The 23,378-nt window shown below is 52.4% G+C and overlaps 10 protein-coding genes across 10 annotated transcripts; 5 read left to right on the top strand and 5 right to left on the bottom strand.

Annotated features, from left to right (window-relative positions):
• Window positions 1–189: 189 nt before the first annotated feature.
• J4E85_006368 (uncharacterized protein) lies at window positions 190–2,263 on the bottom strand (the record flags this gene model as incomplete). Its single annotated transcript, XM_051470607.1, has 2 exons — window positions 190–2,099; window positions 2,227–2,263. The coding sequence occupies 2 exons, from the start codon at window positions 2,261–2,263 to the stop codon at window positions 190–192; spliced, it is 1,947 nt and encodes a 648-aa protein (XP_051326095.1).
• A 678-nt stretch (window positions 2,264–2,941) lies between these two features.
• On the bottom strand, window positions 2,942–3,295 carry J4E85_006367 (uncharacterized protein; the record flags this gene model as incomplete). Its single annotated transcript, XM_051470606.1, has 2 exons — window positions 2,942–3,096; window positions 3,148–3,295. The coding sequence occupies 2 exons, from the start codon at window positions 3,293–3,295 to the stop codon at window positions 2,942–2,944; spliced, it is 303 nt and encodes a 100-aa protein (XP_051326094.1).
• A 1,285-nt stretch (window positions 3,296–4,580) lies between these two features.
• Window positions 4,581–5,793, bottom strand: J4E85_006366 (uncharacterized protein; the record flags this gene model as incomplete). Its single annotated transcript, XM_051470605.1, has 3 exons — window positions 4,581–5,412; window positions 5,461–5,707; window positions 5,757–5,793. The coding sequence occupies 3 exons, from the start codon at window positions 5,791–5,793 to the stop codon at window positions 4,581–4,583; spliced, it is 1,116 nt and encodes a 371-aa protein (XP_051326093.1).
• Window positions 5,794–6,979: 1,186 nt separating this feature from the next.
• J4E85_006365 (uncharacterized protein) lies at window positions 6,980–8,593 on the top strand (the record flags this gene model as incomplete). The annotated part of the gene is made up of 3 exons (XM_051470604.1): window positions 6,980–7,457; window positions 7,511–8,053; window positions 8,223–8,593. 3 exons carry the CDS (start codon window positions 6,980–6,982, stop codon window positions 8,591–8,593), a joined length of 1,392 nt encoding a protein of 463 aa, XP_051326092.1.
• Window positions 8,594–9,049: 456 nt separating this feature from the next.
• J4E85_006364 (uncharacterized protein) lies at window positions 9,050–9,565 on the top strand (the record flags this gene model as incomplete). The annotated part of the gene is made up of 1 exon (XM_051470603.1): window positions 9,050–9,565. The coding sequence occupies one exon, from the start codon at window positions 9,050–9,052 to the stop codon at window positions 9,563–9,565; it is 516 nt and encodes a 171-aa protein (XP_051326091.1).
• A 677-nt stretch (window positions 9,566–10,242) lies between these two features.
• J4E85_006363 (uncharacterized protein) lies at window positions 10,243–11,055 on the top strand (the record flags this gene model as incomplete). Its single annotated transcript, XM_051470602.1, has 1 exon — window positions 10,243–11,055. The coding sequence occupies one exon, from the start codon at window positions 10,243–10,245 to the stop codon at window positions 11,053–11,055; it is 813 nt and encodes a 270-aa protein (XP_051326090.1).
• A 134-nt stretch (window positions 11,056–11,189) lies between these two features.
• On the bottom strand, window positions 11,190–12,200 carry J4E85_006362 (uncharacterized protein; the record flags this gene model as incomplete). Its single annotated transcript, XM_051470601.1, has 2 exons — window positions 11,190–12,020; window positions 12,069–12,200. 2 exons carry the CDS (start codon window positions 12,198–12,200, stop codon window positions 11,190–11,192), a joined length of 963 nt encoding a protein of 320 aa, XP_051326089.1.
• A 258-nt stretch (window positions 12,201–12,458) lies between these two features.
• On the top strand, window positions 12,459–16,120 carry TOF1 (Topoisomerase 1-associated factor 1; the record flags this gene model as incomplete). The annotated part of the gene is made up of 4 exons (XM_051470600.1): window positions 12,459–12,542; window positions 12,590–12,821; window positions 12,868–15,036; window positions 15,084–16,120. The coding sequence occupies 4 exons, from the start codon at window positions 12,459–12,461 to the stop codon at window positions 16,118–16,120; spliced, it is 3,522 nt and encodes a 1,173-aa protein (XP_051326088.1).
• A 3,448-nt stretch (window positions 16,121–19,568) lies between these two features.
• Window positions 19,569–19,988, bottom strand: J4E85_006360 (uncharacterized protein; the record flags this gene model as incomplete). Its single annotated transcript, XM_051470599.1, has 3 exons — window positions 19,569–19,723; window positions 19,791–19,928; window positions 19,985–19,988. 3 exons carry the CDS (start codon window positions 19,986–19,988, stop codon window positions 19,569–19,571), a joined length of 297 nt encoding a protein of 98 aa, XP_051326087.1.
• A 677-nt stretch (window positions 19,989–20,665) lies between these two features.
• J4E85_006359 (uncharacterized protein) lies at window positions 20,666–22,255 on the top strand (the record flags this gene model as incomplete). Its single annotated transcript, XM_051470598.1, has 3 exons — window positions 20,666–20,792; window positions 20,841–21,388; window positions 21,440–22,255. 3 exons carry the CDS (start codon window positions 20,666–20,668, stop codon window positions 22,253–22,255), a joined length of 1,491 nt encoding a protein of 496 aa, XP_051326086.1.
• Window positions 22,256–23,378: the final 1,123 nt, after the last annotated feature.

Here is a 23,378-nt window from a genome sequence, read left to right as displayed (position 1 = left end):
GAATTGGGGTCCGTACATGGCCTGCTACTTATCCAGTTTTCATCTCGCTTGTGTGTCTGTGTATGTATCGTACAATGTGTTTTCCCTTCCACATGTGTTCCATTCCATTACCACATCAATCACTCCTTCCTTCCATACTTTCCGTTTCCATATCAGAGTAGTCTGCTGATCCCCTTCAGCTAACTCCTATCACGCCTTCAGCTTCTCCATCTCCTCATCCTTCATCCTCGCCCAATCCACCATCACCCTCCCATCCTCACACTCGATCGTCGGAAACAAATCTTTGAACCCGGCGCCGTTCCTAGCACGCTCCGTTATGTGTGTATGCACTACGTCCTGGCCGTTGCACGACTCGGTGTGGATAGGACAACGGGCGGTGAAGACTGCGTTCTCGGTATCAGCACCTACATCAGCATCGACACTGGTTTCGTTGCCTTCCGTCTGCTCGTTAGGTGAAGGGAACGAGAAGATAGGCCGAGGTGTTGAAGATGGGTTCGCGGCGTTGTACGCTTCGTTCAGGGCTTTCGAAGCGGCGCGAGGTCGACCGGTGTTTAGCGGTTTCTTCTCGGCCTGGACGATGTAGCTGGGAGATGGAACAGGGTCCATGAACGCGGGAAAAGAAGATGTATCTGGTGCACGGGCCGGTGGGAAGGTGAATGCCGGTGTGGTGTCGCGCTGCTGACCTGAGCCTCCACGTAAACCGACGGGTGCCTGTCCGATGGGGGTCTGCGCCCTCGATGATTGAACACTGCTCGCAGGATGTCCACCACCCTCCTGTCTAGCAGGAGCATTCAACTCATACCCCGTATCACCCGTCTCATAATCCCGCTGCGCCAAACCCCTCAAATACACCGCACTCTCTTTCGACCGATAGTCAGGTGCACGGAACGGACTATTCTCCCTAGTCTGGGCCCTCGACTCACGAATCACATCCGGATGACCTAGACCATGGAGATACAGACCACTCCCACCGCCATCATCAGGCGAAACATCTCGTGGACTGCGACTCCGAAACCTACTTGGTGTGTGCGAGCGTGACGAGAGTCGAGATGGCGAAGGAATAGGTCGACGAGACACAGTTTCTACGAAAGCGGAAATGTCGGAGGGATCCATCCAGCCTTGTGACACGGAGAGGTTGGCTACCATATCTTCTTCTTGCCATTGTGGAGCGTGGTGAGGCGCAGTTCCACTTCCAGCTTCGGCAACATCTGCGAGGGGGCTTAGTGATCGCCGGATTCCTTCTTGGGCTAGAAGTTGGTTCAGACGCGAGGTGCTCGCTATGGGTCGGAGTGAGGTATGGTTTTGGCCGTTGCGGATGCTGAGACCGTGCTGGTGGGTTGGCGATACGGGGCGTGAGACGAAGGGCGTGTTGTCTACCGAGGCGTTGCGGGAGCCGGGGGCGGAGTAGGCGAGGTAGTGGCCGCGGTCGTGCGGTGTGTAGCTTGTTGCTGGGAAGAAACTTTGTGAAGAGTCGGTGGTGGTTGGAGGAGCTTCGACCGTGCCGATGCGTGGGACGTTGGTTGAGGAGGATGAAGTGTGGTGAGTCGGTGCTGGTCGAGAGCGAGAAGTGGATCGTGAGCCGATGTTTGAAGATACTTGCGAGGGTACTAGCAGTGTCGTGAAGGACGGGACACGTGAAGGGGCCTGACTGGGTAACAGGTCCTGCGCGCTTGCCTTGGGGGTTACAGCAGCATCAATGTCCTTTGCGCTGCCTTTTGCAGTCTCAGTCTCAACCTTGCTTTCCTTATTCTTCTCCCCAGCTTTCTCTTCTTCAAGCGCCTTCTTCGTCTCTTGCTTCTTGATCTCCTCCTGCTCCTTCTGCCATTCCCACTCGTGAACACAAGACCTCTGCAAAGCAGCAACAGTGCTCTCAAGGACGAGATCCGGTTTCTTGGAATCGTAGAGCGGTGCTTGATCTGTAACGACCCCTACGATATTGATGCCCTTTTTGGTCGAGAATGGCACTGGCTCGATCGGGTTACCAACGGGATAGGCGTAGATGAAGTGGCCTCGGTAGTGGTACGCGACGCCTGTTTCGAGCGTGTGGTCGCCCTTGAGTCCAGAGATGAAGACGCGCTGTTTGGTAGCTTTAATTCGGGCTGCGCGCTCTGGGATACGATCAGTATAGAGATCTTGTGCTGTAAGCGGGCTCGACCAAGCTTGGTCACTACTTCAGGAAGTAGCGATCGCTCCATCATACTCGCTCGACGGAACTTAGGAACTTACCATTCGCGATAGTCTTTGCATTTCCTCTCCCCGCCATCGTTGCGCCTGCTCAAACGGGTAATCGTGTGCGTTGGCGGTGGGTTGTTACGTGATGTCACAACAGCGTCGCGACAATCGCAGATGCAGAATGAGAAAGCGACAGCGCCAAGTCACAGAATCAGCGCAGTTATGTCACAAAGTTATTCCTTTATGACCATCAGGCAGTTTGGTGGTGATCGCAAGTGACCTTCGATCCATATATGACCCCACAGCAAACGGCAGCTGAGCTAAGACCATGCGGGAAGACCCTGCGTGTGAGGTGGTGAAAGTGAAAGCGAACATTTCGATTGGGTTGTTCGGGTATAGTAGGGGAAGGCATCTCGAGATATGACGAGAGTAAAGATGCTTGCTGGGAAGGGTCAACACGGTGCTGGTCAAATATCCAGAATAGGCAGGCGCGTAAAGTCAGGAAAGGTTCAATGTACAATGGGCAGCATGCTAAAATGTCATCTTGCAGATTTCGTCAAAGTACGCTTGTGATGGAAGGTATGCGTATGATACAACGCTACATGCAGATTTCAGTTGCTAGTGTTAGCCATTCAACAGCGTTCGGAAGAGAGAATAACAAAGATGGCCTGCACAAGTATGGAAATGAGGATATGGTTCAAATAAATGGGATATCAAATTGATGCAAACACGCTATTAACTTCCTACACATTCTTCCAAGATATACTCTCTAGCGGGTAGCAGAAGTACCGTCAGAGCCATCGGCAGCGGCACCAAGACCCTCCTCATCACCAGGCTCGGTGTAAGTGCCAGACTTCTTCGTAGCACCACGTGTGCGCTCATCGAGGATGTTGCTCTTGTCGATGGCGTCCTTCTCATCGCGCTCTGATTGGTGTTAGAATTATCTAAATCGGTAATGTTTGTTGAGATACATACCCAGCTGTGCATCAGAGTCACCACCGTTAGTGTACTCGGTCGCCTCAACAGGCGCCTCGTCGTTCTGAACGGGGATCTCGTTCTGGCCGGTACGGGACTTGTAGTCGTTGTCCATGGCGTTGCCGTTGGGGATCTCGCTGGAGCTCATGATGATGGTGTCGATGTTGTTGGTTTGGGTAGTGGATGTAGTGGTGGAAGTGTTGAAGACGAGAGTAATTGATTGAGATGTGATGATGTGTTGATATAGAACAGAGCAGATGGGATTACCTCCTTATGTAGACGATGTGAACAGAGATGCTACGTCATGGTGTCAACCATGTCCTCTCAAGCCTCTGATGCAACATGGTGTTCGAAACAATAGGGAGGCAGGGCCGCGATCTAGATCCCATACCGCGATCACATGTATGACCGCATAGTCCAGAATGCCATACTGACCTCCACAAAGCACCATACCAGCATTGGATTGATGTGCACTGGAAAGGGTATAGGCGTATGGTGATCCGGGAAGCGGGTCCCTTCCTAGAGGCGGGAGCTGATTGCGCTTGTCGGAGCATGCGATGCAATGACTAGCAGACGTGAGAGTCGCCGCGTCATACTGCGGTGGTGGTGCCGCAGGCCAATGCAACGAATGCAATGCAGCCCTTCACAATTCCTTCTCTTTCTACATGACTGACAGTGCGCCAGTGTTTCTACGATGCGATTGATGCTATGCGAAGCTACGCAGACGTCAATATTGTCTGTCAGAACGTTCCCTAGACTGCGTCATGCCTCCACAAAGCTACGGGGACTGGACACCCGTCATGCAAGGGACAGCACGATAGCCCATGGACCCAGAGCTAACATCGCACCTGCAGCCGAAAGAGGGTGACAGTCGACGTCAACACAAGCGTAGCGTCAGGGGAGTGTGGAGCCTCTTGTCTGAGCTACAGATTGGCGAGATCGATCGTGCATGAGATATCGGTTTCTGTGCAATGTCGATGACGCTGGAGGCTGGAAGTTTGTTTTGAGATGGCTGGGCGACGTTAGGTGGGAGCATTGACGCGAAACGCGACATCGCGACGTCACGACATCACGTTGGCCCGGAAGCGACTTAGCCTGTGTTAGGGGTAGGGATACGAGCATCTGAGCAACCACATCGTCGCATTTGAGATGCACATGCATTCATTTTCAGCGATAACTGGGCGCTGACATTGTGTGCATCCGCAGTCGTGCTCTAGGTAGGTCAAGGGTGAATATACGCAGAACCCTAGCCTATTGTAGGATAATCCATCGTCGCAAATAGCACGCAGCATTTCCAAAGCGTTACATTGCATTCCACAGGAATTATGATTTTCAAAGCGTAACCATGAGTTTGTCCCTATCCAAATAATACATAGCAGAATAACTACGCCAAAGATGCACAACGTTCTTCAGATAATACAGCGACGATCATACTACGCACTGGCGCCGGCATCGACCGCAGTTCCGCTCTCGCTCGTGTCCTTCTTCGCCTCCTCGGTCTTCTTCGCGGCAGCCATTTGCCATGCTGGGATAGCAGCGCGTCCCGGCGACGGCCTACCGTACGCAGGCAGAGGCTTCTCGGTCGCAGGGCTGGGAGCGGGCGCAGGTGCAGCGGTACCATTGGTCTGGGTCTCGGTAGCGCTCGTGCCGTTGGTCTGCTCACTGGGCGCAGGAGTAGAGGACGGCTGTGGTGTCGATGCCGAAGCAGCGGGTGTGCCGTTTGTGTTGGGTGTCTGCGACTGCGACTGCGCTTGTCCGTAGTAGCCCGAGGTGCTCTGTGGGCGTGGTGGTGCCGGAGAGCTCATCCTGTTGCCAATCAACGTCTTCAGGCTCTTCAGCTCAGTTGACAGCTCCTGCAGCCTCTTGTCGGTGGACTCCTTCTGTGAGTCCAGTGCCTTCGGAATTAAGTCCCTCAAGCCGCGGACGTCATCCTCGATACGTCTGTTGTCGTCTCCCTGTCTCTTCGACGACTCCTTGAGGCTCGTCAGGACACTCTCCACCTCACCAAGCGCGTCATCCAGTCTTGTTGTCCGTGCCTCTTCCGATGCCTTGAGAGCGGTTGTGTCGGTGTTGAGTTGCTCGAGGAGATCGAACGCGCGCTTGAAGGATTCGTCGACTGAAGCCTTGTCTTGCTCCAGCTGAGGTTGTGTAGGTGGCTGTATCAGGGGTAGGACGTATCGTTTCGCTGTGAAGTAGAGGCCGTATCCTACACCGCCCATGACGGTTGCCATGATGAAGTAGTCGCGCCAGTCGCGTTTCGGCGGTCTGTATCTGTCAGCATCGGAACCGGATGTGGATAGTCTCTATGCTTACTCCGGGGGCGGCGGAGGCGGTTGCCAGTATTGTTGGGGAGGATAGCTCCCATACGGGGCTGCCGGTGGTGGTCTGTACGCATTGCTGGCTACTGCGGATGTCTGGGGTGGAGGCGATGAAGCATAACTGGGGTCTTCGGCTGCACGCGCGAGCGAGACATCGACTTCTTCTTGTGTGAGGTTCTTGGATTGGAGAAAGGCGATGCGCTTCTCAAGGGGCGCGCTGGCAACGGACGGGTCCTGGAGGACTGGCGGCTGTTAGTGTCGTCGCGTAGAACGTGTCGTGCGTCAACCTACAAGACACCGCCGACTGTATTATATCCTCGCGGACCATATTGACTGCACGATACGCAATGCCGGTAGCACGCGCAGGTCGAAGTTGGTGATGGAACTGGAGAGTCGCGAAATGACGATCCGAAAGCTGGAGGCGGGTATGCCTCGGCTCCTTTAGATCGGCGGTCGGTTCCGCCTCGTCTCACGTGGCACGCCGACCGCAACTCTTTGCCAGCTTCGACTCTGCGATGCGAGACGTCCCAACTCCAGATTATGACTTTCCATCGCAACATGCCCTGGTCTATGGTTATAAATACGGGCGATGCTGGTCATCTACACTACATCGGCAGTATGTCCACGGAAAAGACGTGCCACACCAAATCGTCAGCCTCCACCAACAAACACGGTACTGCGGTGATGCATCAAACGCTCTAGCGAATTCATCAAAGTCTGTACACTAACTCGTGTCACTGCTCCATATTTCGATTCCTTTATTTTCCGTTACTTCTTTTCCTTGGGAACTACGGATTGCTTCGCCCGCCGCGGAGCATCTGCAAATTCTGGACTCAGCAGGTAGGGCGGAATAAAAATAGTGTCAATGAAAGGAGAGCGTGAGTACATGGTGCTCATCCCATGTTCTGTCAACACTTCGACGTAATGTTCCTACCGGAACGTGGCAGACAGCACGAGAAAAAGAGCAGATTATCACGCAAGCTACTGAGCACCATGGTTGCAATACACTTAGACCAAGGCTGACATTCGACATGCAAGCTACCCGAGCTTCAGAATATCGATACACACTTTGAAAGTGTGTACTTCGATTTTGGGTATTTCCAATCGTCGCACTGTGTCAACGCGATTTCTTTGTAGTCTCGCCAGCTTTCAGGATCACCGTTTGGTCACGTCTATCAATCGCTTTGTACTCGGATGGCCCACATAAGGCAAGTCCTCTGTGCCAGTCACTTAGAACACTGCGCGCTTCTTCATATGAACACCCGCTCATTGGTTGTTCAGGGGCACTATGAGCGCGCGGTATCTGGTCGATTCGAAAGTGAAGGTGTGTAATGTGCGGAGCTCAGGCTTTTTTGCGGTGTATTCACGGCCTTCACCTCATTGTGAATGGAGTTCGAGACAAACGTAGATTGTCGCCCCTCAACTAATCTCACATTGCTTGATTTCTCATTCTATCTCCTCCAGTGTTTCGCACATCTTCAGGGATTGCAGCTACCATCTAACTCAGCGACACCATGGACCGAACGAACATTATCGACGACAACGAAGTCGCGCGCGCCATGACTTTGGCTACGCCGAGGAAAGGCAAAGGAAAGGGTAAGAAAAAAGCTCCTCAATCCCATGCGAGCAGTCCTTCAAAGCAGAAGAGTACTACTGTACCAACTGCGAGGGGAAGGGCCAAAAGTGCGACCCCAGCTACACCTTCCACCCCGACGCGGGCTTCTGGGGCCAGGTTCTACGAGGCGAACGGCTTGAGGATTCCACTGTACAACAAAGACGGCTTGGGCAACAAAAAGAGGCCGTACGCTCGCTTGTCCAAGGGTCTGCTCAAGTACAGCGTGGACGACTTACTTGACATTGTAGAGCAGTATGCAGGCGCGGAGAAGAGGCAAGAGCTGAAGGACGAGGGACTAGCAAAATCAAGGCTGGCGAATTGGATCGAAGAGAAGGAGACACTTGCTCTTGGACGCAACCCGAAGTCGACATTATCTAGTAGGTTTCTTTCCCATCGCATTTAATGCGCGCAGGTATACTGACAGTCTAAGTCGCAGATGAAGAAGAAGAAGCCGATGATACTGATGATGACGCCGTTTTAATCCCGGCCCCCACCACTCCGACATCTTCCAGTATTAGAACACCAGCAAAGGCCAATAAACCCTCTACACCCGTCAACAAAAAACATGACTCGCCAAATACGATCAAAGACAGTAGTACCTCCCGTAAATCTAGTCACCGGAAGAGGAGCGCACCTGATGAGCCACCGGACGGCCGGCCACACGCGAAGCTTCAGAAGCGTGACGCACTAACAAACACGGCTGCTACAAATACCGGACATTCGGCTGAGGATGAGATCACAGGCACCCTAGTCGACTACACCATACCAACGCTTTCGCAAACGGAAAGACAAACATCGGTATATAACGCCAAAGGATCCCGCCAAGATGCTTTCATGCAGGCCACTGGTATGGATCCTTTAGATCCCGACCGCTCTTCGATAATCATTCGCGGACGTAATGAGGATCGCGTGCTCACAGCGACATCCGGCCAAGGTTATCGCAAGGGCGAGACATACTTCCATGAGACCACAAGTAAGTAACAGCTTGTCTTTGGATACTACTGATACGATGCGGGTTGTTCCATTGGCCGCGCACTTCTTTACAGTCATCTGAATACCTCCGGGGGCGGTCCAAACATGAATCATCTCGGCTGTTCACTCCGCTTGCTCCATACAGCACACCTCGCTAACACGCTACCTAGTACCACATCGAGCTACCAAGACCCACCAATCTCCTTCCGTCCCATATCTGAAAGAAGGAAATCACGGACGTAAAGGTGACTTCCAAGCCGACAACGACCGGCTCACGGGCGTGGGCCATCAGTTTGAACCAGACGACTATCTCAAGTGGTCGGAGTTCAAGAATTTCCGCAGCACGGTTTACGAGCAGTTCCCACACTATCCAAAGCCGAACCAGGGGATAACAATCGACCTTGAGACCAAGGCTACATGGGATGCATGGCAAATTTGGTACGATGAGTTCACGAAGAAGTACCCTGGCTATGCCGTCGCCCACTTGTGGCCTTGTGGCTGCGAGAAGGTGAGAGACGAGGATGAAAGTGAGGAGGAGTAACGGTGAAGGAGACTAGCATTGGTATACTGCAAGCATGTCCTACGATTTCTGTGTGGTAGCCGGCAGTATGAGAAGGATGTAGGTCACGGGTGGTCAAGATGTGTCATTTCGTTGTAAACCTACAAACTTCAATTCGCTGCCTGGAAAACCCCAATTACCTCATGCTCACGCTCCGCACAAGTCTCGCTAACCTCTAAGCTAAGTGTGCGCAAATATCGGTATAAGACTCCTAGTCTCCTACTCACAGTGTCTAGACTCGAGGTTCCTTACAACACTCGCTTACCTCTCCCGCAGCGCCTCACCAATCGAGACACCCACCTTACACAAAGGGAGTTTTAAAACTGAACAGGTCTGCAGACTACATCAAGTCAAAAGCGTGTAAAGTAGGTGACACAACGTCAACGTAGACTGCAGGGTGTTCAGTTTTTAACACAGTCCTCACCAGACAAGTCTACAATGGGTCTGAAGCTCGAAATACCTCAGCGAGACATCTCCAAAGAGGAAGAGCGCAAGCTCAAGATCCGAAAAGCCGCTGCAAAACGCTGGGTACCCAACCTTCAAAGGCCTCCGCCTCAGCTAAAAGAAATCAACGCTGCCTACAACAATAAGCTTATGAGGCATTACACCGACGGAACTGCAGCACCGTCAGACAACATCATCAGACCGCCAATCAGCAGGTCCGCCCGTGTCGACGCTTTACTCGCGACGCTCCCACTTCAACCGGCACAAAAGCTGCCGAAGTCACTCAGTCAAATACAAGCTGAGCACCGCGAAGAAGTCAGAATTTCCGCACTTTTGGAGCCAAACAGGAAAATCACGGAAAGTGCGTACGCGAAAGAATTAGCGAAGGAAGCTTTCTCGTCAAATGGAAAACCTCGTGACCGCAAAAGTCTCAAGCGCAAGTCGATGGTTGTTCCTGAAAGTCGAGGAGATCAAGAAGTAACGTCAAGGCAAAGACAAAAATTTGCCTGATTGGGGGGAGGCGAAGACGGATCGGTTTGCGGAGTCCACTGGGCAGAGTGGAGTGTAATGAATGAGTCAGGGTGCGGCGATGAGCTCCGAGGCGAGCATATTACGACATTGGGTTGGGGACTGCGGCATTTGTTTTGAGGAGTACGGCGTTTGGGCTCAGTGACTGCGACGATTGCGGCTGGGAAGTATTGCGATTGTTTTAAGGGTTTGGCTGATTGGCGGTGTTCGGGTAGAAAAATGTAGACTAGTCAAGGCAACTGTGGTACTTGATCACACATTGGGTCCACTTTGACATTTGTGACCACTGATAAAAATTGTGTATGGCAGATACTGTAGTATTCACGTGATGCAACTATGGTACCTGATATGGTTCTTGTATAACAGTATCCACTTTGGCGATTTGACCAGTGGTGTAGGATGTATATGGCAAGAAATGTAATATCTCAGCAATGCAACTATGGTACTGCTATGACTAGATCCGCTTACCATGTGCGCACCTTGGTTTCCATGCGCGCTCACATATTTTATACCGAGCTAGCAGTATAAATAAATTATATCCATGTCCACTTCCAAAGACCATACCATCACACCAAACCTCCACATCAAAATTCCGCAAAGAAAGTTGAATCCCAACTAAACCATCCAACACCAACACAAAAACCGTAAAATCAAGCATCATGAAGCACTTCCTCTCGCCTAACCGCATGGTCGCAAACTCGCCTCCTCAAATGAGTGAGGAAGCATCACCACCTATCACCCCATCAGCCGCGAAGCCCAAACGTAAATGCCGGCTAATCATCCACCCCCCCAAAACACCATCACCAAAGAAGCCCAAGCGTGGATGCCGCCTCACCATCCACCCACCCACGCAAAACCATGCCAAAACCCAATACCTCCCAACACCCCAATCACTCCCACAGCTGCCGCCAAACACCAGCGCCGCGCAGAAGAAGAAGAAGCCCTTCTTCAAACATTTCAGAACACGAGCACAACTACGCACACCAGTCAATAAAACCTACTATTTCCCCACCGCGCAGAAAGCCAGAAATAACATGCGCAACTCCCACTTTCTGGAGTTGGCGAAATTGGGTGTTACGCCGCTCATCCACAAGTGTGAAGACATGGGTGATTTGGGACTCAGTGGCGTGGAGATGGAGGACGAAGAGAGAGGGGAGAGGGGCGAGCTGGAATTTGGGACTGGGTTGAAGGCGGAGATGGAAGAGGATGATGTGAAGAGGGGGAAGATGGCTTGGTTGAAGGAGAAGTTGTGGGGGAAGGGGACTTGGGCTGTTTGTACTGGGAGGGAAGAGGAGGAGGAGATGGAGCGTGAGCTTATGTGTTTGGCGAGAGCGGCGGTGCCGCTGATGGGTGCGCGCGATGAGGATGAGATGGAGATTAGCGGTGGACCTTCGATGAAGACAGAGATCCCGAACATGGGTGACTATATGGGTGATTTCTCGGAGGATGATGTTCGATGGTTAGTAGGGTAGGGGGTGAGGGCTTATGAGATTTGATGGAGAGCACCTTCAGGTTATGTCATGGGCGCGACGGGTTGCAGGGCATGACTTAGGAACACGGGTATGCGATTGTGTGCGATAGTGTCTGCGTTTTCATATTATTTCTTCTAGTAATCGTAAAATCCTTTGCCACTCTTCTTTCCTAGCCATCCTGCATCGACCATCTTCTTGAGCAGCACTGCGGGTCTGTACTTGGAATCACCCGTGTCGTGGTACAAGACCTGCATGATCGCTAGGCAAGTGTCAATGCCGATGAAGTCCGCTAGTTGCAGTGGGCCCATAGGTACATTCGTTCCGTTCTTCATGATGCTGTCAATGTCCTCCTTGGCGCCTACACCTGTCTCTAGGCATATGACGGCCTCGTTGATGTACGGCATGAGGATACGGTTTGCAAGGAAACCGGGGCTGTCGGCGGACTTGGACGGTATTTTTCCCATCTTCTCACAAAACGCGATTGCGGTTTCGACGGTAGCTTGCGAGGTCTGGAGGCCGGTGATGATCTCGACGCCCTTCTGGATGGGTACTGGGTTCATGAAGTGTGTGCTGATGACGCGTGATGAAGCCGAGAGATCTGTTGGGTCGGTGGTAGTGCTCGCCGCAATCTTGGTAATCGATATGGACGAGGTGTTGGTAGCTAGGATGGCGTGCGATGGGCAGATTTGCGCGAGTTGCGAAAAGATCTTGTGCTTTAGGTCTGGGATCTCTGGTACGGCCTCGATAACGAAGTCGACGTCTGACAGATCGTCCATCGATGTGCTGGACGTCAATCGCTCTCTTGTTGCGGCGGCGTCATCTTTCGAGATCCTGCCCTTTCCGACATCTTTTTCAAGGAGCTTGTCCGCAAACTTCAGGCCTTTGTCGATTGATGCTTGGGAGTTGTCAATCAACCGGACCGGTACTGAGGCCCTCTGTGCTGCTACAAGAGCTATTCCGAGGCCCTGAACATGTTAGATTGACAGCTGTAGAGTTGGTGTATTGATGCATACCATCTGGCCTGCTCCAATAACACCCAGCTTCTTGACCTCAGCGGCAGCACCGACAGAAGGAGTTGAGCTGAAGGCACGGCATTGCTGCCGCACAGCGCATCGGGCGACTTGTCTTGAGGCCACGGAGAACATCGTGTGTGTTTAATCGAAGGATTGCACGAATTATGGAAGATGCGGAATCAACATGTGATGCAGAACGACATTTCCCCAGGCCGATGAGAACCGCGGCGGGCTAGCCGAGGCATGACGTTGACTGGCGGCGGGAAGGCGCGAGGATCAGCCCTGTCTTGGCGGATTTGCGCGGTTTGTCCCGCTTGTGGCACTTTACGCGTCGACGCGTCTTTTGGGCCATCGCGACACCGGCGGGCTATCTGAGCATCAACCACGACAATGGCTCAGACAACGCTGGACGACTGGGCGCAGGATACTGTGAACCCAGAAGTTCGCGCTCACGTCTCTAGTCTAATATCTGCTGTACGTATCCCTTCCCACTGACACAATGGCTACTGACATACAATCAGCTCGGTGGTATTGGCGATGACGGCACGTATGCACTCGGACACGACGCCCTGCTCTGCCTCAAGGACCTACGGAAATGGCTGAAGTTCGCCGACGGGCAGTACAATCGACGCGATGTAGCACGATGCATGGCCGAAGCAAACTTCGTAAAGGGCGACTTGCTTGAGATACTGGCCAAGATATCACCAACTGTCATGGAAAGCGCCTGGAAGCACAAGATTGCGGTTGCGACATGTGAGAAAGTATACTCCGAATATTGAGACTGTACTGACGACCGCAGTGGAACTTCTCGTGCCTTTGACTTGGCCCAACGAGATCGACCCCACCGAAGCGACCGTAAACCACCACCGACATGGGCCTTATATCGGGCTCGCCCAAATTGGCTACAAACGTGCTATTCTGCAATTCGACCGAGACAGAACCCTGCAGACTGCTGTCAAGATCGCGCTCCCTTCTATGGCCGTACCCCTCCGAGAACGCACACCACGAGACGAGGGTATCATCCGAATCGCACTATACTTCATACGCAACATCGCCATGCTCGCGCCCCCAAACAATGCACACATGGACACCGACGAAGCTGAAGTCTCCCGATCTGCAACGATTGATACTTTCCACGAGCAGGATATATTCCAGGTCATTCTGAGTATCGCGTCAAGCATCGGGGAGGACTTTGTTACCCAAGACGTCGTAATCCTCGAAATCCTGTTCTTCTTGCTCAAGGGCATCGATGCTGAGAAGCTGTTCATGGAAGATAAGAAGCTTAACACTAAGAACACGGACGAGCTCAAGGGCTTGATCCAGAAGGAAAAGGCCATGCTTGCAGGGTACGCTCGCAATGCACCAACCCGGCACAACCGATTCGGAACGATGATCTGGATGAAGAGGGACGACGAGAAGGTCACTACGATATCTGGGCAGGATGTACTAGGCAAGGCTCAGGCTAGCATGCAGAAGATGGACGATACAAAGAAGTGGAACAAACCCAGACGGCCCGGGAAGAAGCAGGCCGATGAAGAGAGAGAGGAGTTTGATCTTCCGGTACCACTGACTTCTTCTGCGCGGAAACATATCAAAGCGTTCGTCGAGGAGTTCCTCGACTCGTCCTTTAACCCTCTATTCCTGCATCTGCGGAAAGCTATCGAGCGCGAAACGGAGCGTGTGGAAACACGACACTCCAGGCAGTTCTTCTACCTCGTATCGTGGTTTCTGCGAGCAGAGTGCGCACGGCGGAGGACGATGAAGGAGAGGGCCGCAGACCCGAAGAGTCCTGAAGTTCTGTCTGCTGAAGATGAGAGCTACGGACTAGTGGCTGAAGTCATGAATCAGGAGACTTTCATCCTACTCAACCGCTTCATGCAGAAGAGTCAGGACGAGAAGGCATGGCGAGACCTGAACGCCGGGCTGAAATGCTTCACGCAAATCTTGCTCACTGTGCATGAGATGTCCGAGTCGGGCCTTGAGGAAGACCAAGAGATTGCCGAGAACATTCAAAACCGTATCTTCTACGAAGAATCAACACATGACAGGATAGTCATGATCCTGAGGTCATACAAAGATCAAGGCTTTGGCTACCTTGATGCAGTCACGGAGCTTTCCCATGTCTTCTTGCGGATGCTCGAGCGCTATGCAAAGCAGAACGTTGACATGCAAATTCGATCGAAACGACGAGCCCGAAAGATCAAGAAGAAGAAAGCGGAAAAGCAGGGCGAAGACGGAGAGGAAGAGGGTAACGTTTCTGAGACTGAAGACCTCCAACAAGCCCAAAAGACGGTTTCTGAACGCAAGTTCGATTTCATGAAGTTCTCGGCGAAGTTTGTGAACCAAAGTAGCGTTAACACGTTCGTTGCCTTTGCCAAGTACTTCAGCGACCTCGATACTGAGCAGCTCAAGCGTGCGCATCGCTTCTTTCACCGTGTCGCTTTCAAGATGGAGCTTGGTGTCTTGCTGTGCAGGGTGGACATCCTGGCGCTTTTCAACAAGATGATGAAAGGTCCAGGTGGTCTTGATCCAGAGTCGCCAGCTTACAGAGAGTGGGATGATTTTGTCAAACACTTCTTCAGGCAGGTTGTAAAGAGAGTACAAGAGAGGCCAGAGCTGGTAGTCGAGATGCTGTTCGACAAGATCCCTGCAACCATCTTCTTCCTTGAGCACGGATTTGATCGCGAGATACACACTCGAGCGCCACGAGCTCCGGCAGAGCTTGAGGTCAAACCTGGAATGGAGCTACCTGATCAGATTGGTGTCGCTGTTGGTGTTCTTGTTAATCAGTCAAAGTCGGATGCTCTCCGCTGGGTACGAGACGTGCTCACATCAGCAGCTGAAGAGCGCAAGGCGTGGGAAGAGGCAGCTGAAGCACAAAAGGCGTTGGTGGGTGACGTAGAGGAGCGTCCAGAAGGCGAGGCACCTGAGAACGCAGACACTGAAACCTCGAAGCCGCCATCGATCTGTAAGTACGGTGATCACATTGTAAAAAAGTCTGCTAACCGAGTCCAGTCATCAAGCATGATACCGAAGAACGCCGCGTCGCTATGTTCAAAGATAATAAATTACGACTGCTCATGAACCTAGTCGGTTTCGAGAGATTAGGAGAACATCACGATCCGGACGCTTCATGGATCATACCTTCATCCCTTACCTCAACGCAATTACAAGAAGCCATCGATCTCATTCGCAAGTATGAATTCGATCCTCCAACATATGAGGACGGCAAAGCGCCAGAAGATTTGCTACGTAGCAAGGCTGCATCCGCTCGACGCTCCACTCGTCGGGCTGAGTTTGATGATGACTCTGACGGCATAGACCGCGACGAGGAAGAGGACCATGGAGAGTATGCCAAGGGTGGTCCCACTGAGAGAGATGCAGACGCCCCTCGCAAGACACTGAAGCGACGACGCCGAAGGAATAGTCCTGTGGAGCTTGACGACGAAGAGAAGGACCGCAGAGCCGAAGCACGTCGCAAGAAGGAAATCGAGAAGCAAGCCAAAGCATTAAGTACCATGTATGTGCATGACTCAGACGACGAGGACTGGGACGCTGAGAAGGATGCCGCTTTCTTCGCGCGAGAACAGGCGATCCGCGAGGAAAACATGAAGGTCTTCAAGAAGTCGCTTGTACTTGGAACCGTGGAGCCAGTCGCATCCAAAAAGCGAAAAGCTGATGCACCGGCCAAGAAGAGCAAGAGGAGAAAAAGTCCACCGAAACGGAAAGCGCCATTCGCCGATAGTGACGACGATATGGAAGATGCAGAGAGCAGTCAGGCTCCTTCCGTGGTTGATGGTAATGAGGAGGAAGATGAGGATGAAACTACAGATACGCCACTTTCATCGCAGAACGCTGGGGCAGCAGCAGCACTTAGTGACGCGGACACGCCCAGGAAGCCAGCGAGTGATACCGCGACGAAGAGCAGCGATGCTGCAATGCCAGACGCAGATTCAGATGACGATGATGACGACGATGCACCGGTAGCGCGTAGACCAGCGGCGGCGCGCAATATGAGGGCTGGCTTTATCGTTGACAGTGACTCGGAGTAAGGAATACGGATAATAACATCCTCGGTGTTATCTAAAGGGAATGGTTGCATAGCATAGCATGGTGTCTTAGGTTTGTGCTTTTCAATGTTTGAATACCCATCATCTTGTTGTCTCACTATCGTCTTGAATTGTTCATGTCGTGGTATCAGCCAGGTGCAGGACAGATGTCGTTTGACTAGGGCGCGTGGAGGGTGTCAAGCATATGGGCGGCTTGACGTCAAGAGTCTGTACAATCGTAGTTCTTGGCGGCGTTTGCAGCTGCTCCTTCCTGTCGTTTGGCATTGGCTGCATTTGGTCGTTCCATGACGTTGTTGTTGATCCGAGTTGGCTGCTTCGTGCCTTCCGTGTTTACCATCTCAAAGACAACATCTTCCACAATAACATTCCGCGGGTAAGTTCTTCTTCTCCACAAACGTTGCGCACCACGCTACAGCCATGCTAACATATTCAGATCGACACAGATTCGAGCAGATTCGCGCGCGGTGGGAGACGGCTCAGCTAAGTGAAGACGGAGCAGCGGCGATGGTGGGCTGGAGAGAAAAGTCGACAACTCACCTCCCAGTGGGTGGCGAGCCTCAAGAAAACAGCAGCAGCAAATTCCGAAGAAAGCTCAGCTATGGCTTCGCTTTCATATCAAATCCACTCTCGCAGCGAAGGACGACCCCAGGACGTCATCAAGTGAATGTACCGTCGTTGGCTGTTACCGAGCCATCTGCAACCGACATTACTACAACAAACCCTACATGCGAAGCTGAGCTTTCACCGATGCGTGTTTCTGCGCCATCCAGCCACTCCAACGATGCGACCGAAGAGTGCGCAACAGTCCCGTTCAGCAAGACTTTACACAAAAGCGCAGATACCGATACCACACCGCAGCCACTGCCCCGATCGCGTACGCTGAGCTTCATTCCGCTCCCGGTTAGGGTTGAGCCTCAGTCGTTCGCTGCGGACGTAGAAGGCGCAGTCAAGTCCCATTCTCTCGCGGTAATGCCTCAATCAGAGCCAGATTCGGTACCTTCGAAGATTCCTACTCCCAGTCCACCATCTCTAGAGCGCCGTCGCTCTAGTCCACGTCAACACGTTCAACAACACGTCTCGTACCGCGCTTCTCAACAGATCAAACACATCGCGACTGCCCACGCGTTGGCAGCCGCCAACAATGGCTCTCCGGTGAAGCATTCCTATCAGCTGCGCTCACGTACGACACCAAATCTCGTCAAAACAGCCAACGGGCCACAGTCGGCGCGATATATGGCTCCCAGGCGGCCAGGACCTAAGATGTCTGTGGTATCACCAGTAGCTCAAAGGCCGCTTCTGCAAGAGAACATACCGACGGACAGACGTATATCACACAGGCGGTCGCAGATACAAGAGAGGACGCTGAAGAGGGAATCACTTGCAGTGCCCGGTACTCTGAACAGTAGAAGGTCGTTTGGTCCGGGACTACAATATTCACAGAGCAGGGAGCCTAGCTTCGCGACTCCACCCACAGTAAGAAAGAGGATGAGCTCACAGCTTGCACAGCAGACGCCAGTGACAGTAAAGCGGATACAGTCGGAGGAACAGAAAGATACACCAGCAGCATCACCCTCGGTGTCACAATCTGCAGTTGTACAGTCTCGCAACACCGAGCTTCCAACACCCACTCCAGATGCGAGCGATAATGTCAGGCCAGCCCTTCCCCGGCTGCCCACGGACAGAGAAAAGCAAAGGAAAACGCTAGGAACACCAAATGGTTTGGGCGGCGTCTGGCGGTCATCCCATGCTTTGGCGATGACTACACATGAGGTGAGCAGACTTCCACGTTCCCAAACCTTCCATAATTTTGGAAGCCACCTGGAAGTCGCTCCACCGGTGCCTCGCATCCCGGAGCAGTACAGGACAGCGTCTTTGTCGGACTTGGTCCAGTCAGTTGGCATGAATCCGAAGAGCACTGTCCCCTCTCAACATGTCAGGGTCAGATCAGACGCGAGCTCGTGCGAATCGATACCCGAGGAGACGGACGATGAAAGACCGAGTGTCACGCCGACATGTACACCTTGTCAACCTGGACGAAGCCTTGTGTCGTCAATGAAATTCACCGAATCTAGTTTCAGTCTGGCGGCGTTCCCCCCAGTACCAACCAGAGTCCCGATCAGAGCACCAAACAACGCTGGAAACCTCTGGGCCTATTCTTCCAGCCGCTCGTGGAGTAGACATGGGCAAGAGAGGTCCGACGTTGCTGACAATGAGATCTTGCAGGTTAAAGACTATATGCCGCCGCTTTACTGGGCTGGAAGATTCCAGTCTCGATACGATCAATGGCGTACCGATGCAATGAAAGCTGAACTTGACCCTGCCCATCAAACCTCCGGCCTCTTGGGAGAATGCAAATTGAATCAAGACAAGCTGGCGGCGTGCTACATACTCGGACAACTGCGCGACCTGTGCACTTCCGATCAAGCAGCAGATAGCCTTTGGGTACGTTCTATCTGCGTCATGACTCTGAATATGTTGTACTGACTACGCCTAGGAGTTCGAGTACAAATACAGGAGAGAGCACAAACTGCTCGGCAATCCGGCAGACCTTCCGCCGATGTCATTCCGTAAGCACGACGACAACACGACTTCTGCAGGGGCTGGAGCCTTTGGACGGGCCGTGAGGAAGCTGACCCCACGTAAGGCTAGCCTGATCAACCTAATGAAGGGCAAGGGTTGGAACAAATCCGACGACTCGACTGAGCGGAACCAGGAGACGTCCTCGGATGGTTCATAACTCTACCAGGATGATGGAGGTTGTGGAAGGTGGACGGCCACGTTACAACCTGGACGAGAACGCGGAAGTGGACGAGAAGGTTACGATCATGTGAAACCTGCAAAGAGTAAAAGATGTTACGAGACACAACGAGGGCAAAAAGGAAGCGCGAGAGTTTAAGATACTGTGCGTGGCATGAGAACGTCAAGACATCAACTTTGTGATCTGCACAGGAAGCATGCATTGTTAGATATCCACAAAGAGGTAGTAATGTAATTCTTATGTCGACATTACGGCTTGAGTAGAACAGGCGACAGTCGTTGACCGAGGTGTTGACTGCTGTGAGCATGACATATCTGCAATTGATGTAAGGACACGAGATTTGAAGTTTTCTATGGCTTTCACACGTACATAATCACGAGTCAGTAGTTCCTTGTCGTCTGCGGTCTCTAACGGCTTATTCGATAGGCTTGGGCTTAGCAATCCGAAAGCAAGCTACCCATCGAAATTACTTCGAATTATTGGAAGATCGAACGATGAGGTCTCCCAGCAATTCGAAGTGATTTCGAACGGTGGCTTGTCCCCGGGCCGCTAAGCCCAAGCCTGTCGACTAAGCCCAAGACCAGACGTATGTATTCATAGTGCCATGACCGGGCATCGTATTCTCCCACATGATATGCGCCGTGACGCATCATGTTCACCGCATCTGTGCTTCTACTCTTTCTTCTCCGGCTTTGGCGAAAGCTCCTCCACGATGTTGTTGGGATCTTTCCACGCCAACGCAACGTACTTGGTGTGGCTCCCCCGTGCGAAGACCTCTCCCTTGTTGTTGCTGAAGTTTATGGACGTGAAAGCGAGTGTTTTACCGACTGGAGCGAAGTAATCAGCGACCGGGTCTCTTGAGTAAGGCAAGGCATGCCGATATGATGGACTCACATTTATCACATGTTACTTCGGCCTTAATCAAGTCGCCGATTTTGCCGCCGGAGGAGAGGTAGGTTACGTTTAGGTCGGTGGATACGCCTGTTGCGAAGAGCCCGCGGGAGGCTACTGCGAGGGAGCCACCGAGGTCGACTGGGGGTTCGTTAGATACTGGTGTTTGAGTGGGGGCTTTGGGAGGGGTGGCTTACCCATGCTAGCTATTGTCCCGCCGTGGAGGATGTTAAGGCGGTTCTACGTTAGGTCAGTTTCGAGAATATTGTAGGAGACGATAGGTGGGATAGCACGAACTGTATGCTCTTTCTGGATGTCTAGCTCGAACTTGACGCGTCCTGGGACTGCCGAGGTCACGCGGAGCTAGATAGAACGTCAGCCACGGTTTAATTTTATCGAATGGATCATACTCACACCATCTAGAAGCCTTCGAAGCGATTATCTATCAGTTCTGTTGATGTCCACTGGACGCTGAAAGTACCTTGGCTCCAAGCCGGAGTTGGCTCGGAATGATTCCCAGACCTAGCGACATATTAGAAGACCCATAAGGTAGATCAATGGCATTCTGTTTAACTCACGGATCTCACAAACTTCAGCGCCGGCATGATTGATGCTCACCCCGCGATGTGCGAAGAGTGATGTCGATGTTCCGCTCGGCAGTTGCCCACGTACCTCGGAAGCTAGACCAGGGTGGAGCGGAATTTGTGGGGTGAGCTTTCCGCTCGCTCGGCGCGTCATCAACTTTCTTTGGCGATTGGCGACCTGCGACTTCCACTTGCGCGACCCACGCGTCGCTACCGCCCAAACTCGTGGACCCTTTCTCTCCGAACATGATAATACGGCGGTAGACTGACATCCTCCTCTCCACATCTCCCACGATGTCGGCTTCATCTTCATCTCAGGCGCTGGAATACCTCGAGGGTCTGCCTGTCGCGACACACCGGCGGCTGTATGAGCAGCCATCCACCGTGTTGGCGGTGCTCCGCTGCATGCTTCCGCATCTTGGTGAGTGCATTTATTACGTCCGCAATTCTGTCGCTAACGGAGCCATAGCCAAATCCATAGTCTTTGCGATGCTCTATAGACCCTCATCCTTCCCCGTAGCCGACATGGACGCCTGGTTCAAGCCTTCCGCTAGGAAAGAGAAGGAACAGGCTCTCTTTACCCTCGAACGCCTACACATCATTGCCCCTGCTAAACAGGACGACGGTACCTTCTCGTGGACACTCAGCAAAGACTTTCAAGGCAGCCTGCGAAACGCCCTCGAGGGCTCCGGCACGCACCGCTCGTTCGGTGTGCCAGCGACCAGAGAAGAGAGCGGCGGAAAGCGGTTAAGCATCGACTTCCTCGACGAATACTCGCGATCGCAATGGGAGGGTATACTCTATTACTTGGTGAGCGGCGCGGCTGGACTTAGCAGAGACAGCATCGAGAGAGCAGAAGTCGGTCCTGGAACGAAGAAGCTGCTACATACCGGTGACCTTGTGAGGACCGTACATGGAAGTCCAAGAATTACCAAAGACGGCTTTTCTTTCGTGCTGCAAGAGACAAACGCGCAAGTCTGGAGTCTGCTCATCGTCTACCTGAAAATGACCAACGAAGTAAGTATTGAACCCCACGAACCCTGCGAAAACTGTCCTCTTCGAGAACAGCCGCCGCCAACGAACACCGAATCTGACAACGACCCCCAGCTCGGCATGTCCGAAACCGAAGTGTTATCCTTTCTCTTCATGCTTGGTTCCCTAGAACTAGGCCAAGACTATTCCACATCTACCCTCTCCCCCACCCAATCCCAGATGCTCGAGGACCTCTCCTCCATGGGCCTTGTCTACCGCTCAGACAAGAACGCGCGAACCTTCTACCCCACGCGCCTCGCTACGACTCTAACCTCAGACTCCGGCAGCGCCATGTCCGCTTCCTCCAACGACATCGCCCAAGCCTCCCAAGGCAACGCCGGCCCCTCTGCATCCGCAAACAAGGGCTTCATCATCATCGAAACAAACTATCGCCTCTACGCCTACACAAACAGCCTCATCCAAATCGCAATCTTATCCCTCTTCACCAAACTCCAACATCGCTTCCCCAACCTCGTCTCCGGCAAACTCACCAAAGAATCCGTCCACAAAGCCGTTCAATCAGGCATCACTTCCAGTCAAATAATCTCCTATCTGACGACCTACGCGCATCCTCAGATGCAGAAGACTATTCCCTACATCCCGCCTACGGTCATGGACCAGATCCGGCTTTGGGAATACGAAGGCGAGCGTGTGGAGACTACGACGGGGTACTTGATGCGCGAATTCGGCTCCGAATCAGAGTACAGGGATGTGCTGGGGTATGCGGGTGCGCTGGGTGTGCTGGTGTGGCAGAACGACGCGAATCGCTGTTTCTTTGTCAGTCAGGTGGAGCAGATTAGTGCGTATCTTAAGAAGAAGAAGGAGACTAGGGATATTGCTCGGGGACGGTAGATTTGATTCCGGGTCATGAGTTTCATTGCGGATGGCTGAGGTGTATGCATGGAGGGCTTGGATATGCAAGGCTACTCTTGGCTAATCGCATTGGCATGGGCGTTTTGGGGGACAAGCATTGGCGTTTAGGGGAAACGTTTTTATCAAGTTAGATGATACGGTTCTGGCTGATGGGTGAGATTGGAGATGCTTGGGTCTTCTAATCCTGATGCCCTGTCTGAGTATACACTAGGTGTTCAGTTCCACTAGATGCCGATGGTGTGCCTTCACCGCTTGATTTGTCAAATGAGGGATATAGCACTTCGTCGGATATCCCCCACTTGACAAATCAAGCGGTGAAGGCACACCGTCTGCATCTAGTGGAACCGGACACCGATTGGACACTCGGACATGGCTACTTATCGCCACTGTTATCCCCAAATGCTCTCTCTCTCTCTCTATCTTTCTCACAGGTGACCGCCAAAGCGAATGTGACAAGACCGTACAACAAGCGCAAAGCAGAACTCCAACCCACCCAGCACCTCGTACAATAAGAAAACTGAACACGCTAGAGCCTACGTTGATCTTAGACCGCCTGGTTTGTATGTTTTTATCTTAATGTAGGCTCCAGGGTGTTTAATTTTTTCCTAGGGCTGACGTGCCAGTCTATCACAAACTTAGGAGACAGGCATTAGCATTTAGTGGGGGAACGTTTTTACGAAGTTAGATGAGAGATGGTTTTGCCTGATGGGTCTTGACACGGAAGATAGTCGGGTTTTCTAATTCCAATGCTATGCCCGAGTATTCACTACGAGTAGACTGCGTTGAAGCTGATAACTTCGTACGATCCAATCCACATAGTTGCTTGGGTAGGCAACTACGTGGATTGACTCGTACGATGGTATAGGGTCAATCACCATGAGCTCCGTCCCAGTCTGCTCGAGGTGGACGCCTGTGGCGGTTCTGATGACAAAATGATCAAATGATCATTTTGTCGTCGGAACCGTCACAGGCGTCCACCTAGTCAATACTCGGATATGGCATACCCATCGCCACTTCTACCTGCCCCCCTGAGCTCTCTCTTCCCTTACAAAAAGAAATCGCTACAGGGAATGTTGAAGACACCAGCAGAAGCAAAAGCAGA

The sequence above is a fragment of the Alternaria conjuncta genome (genome assembly GCF_024043145.1).
Source record: "Alternaria conjuncta strain BMP 0040 chromosome Unknown scaffold_8, whole genome shotgun sequence".
Classification (NCBI taxonomy): Eukaryota; Fungi; Ascomycota; class Dothideomycetes; order Pleosporales; family Pleosporaceae; genus Alternaria; species Alternaria conjuncta.
The sequence above is the reverse complement of the archived record's forward strand: the minus strand, read 5'-3'. Positions and strand labels throughout refer to the sequence as shown.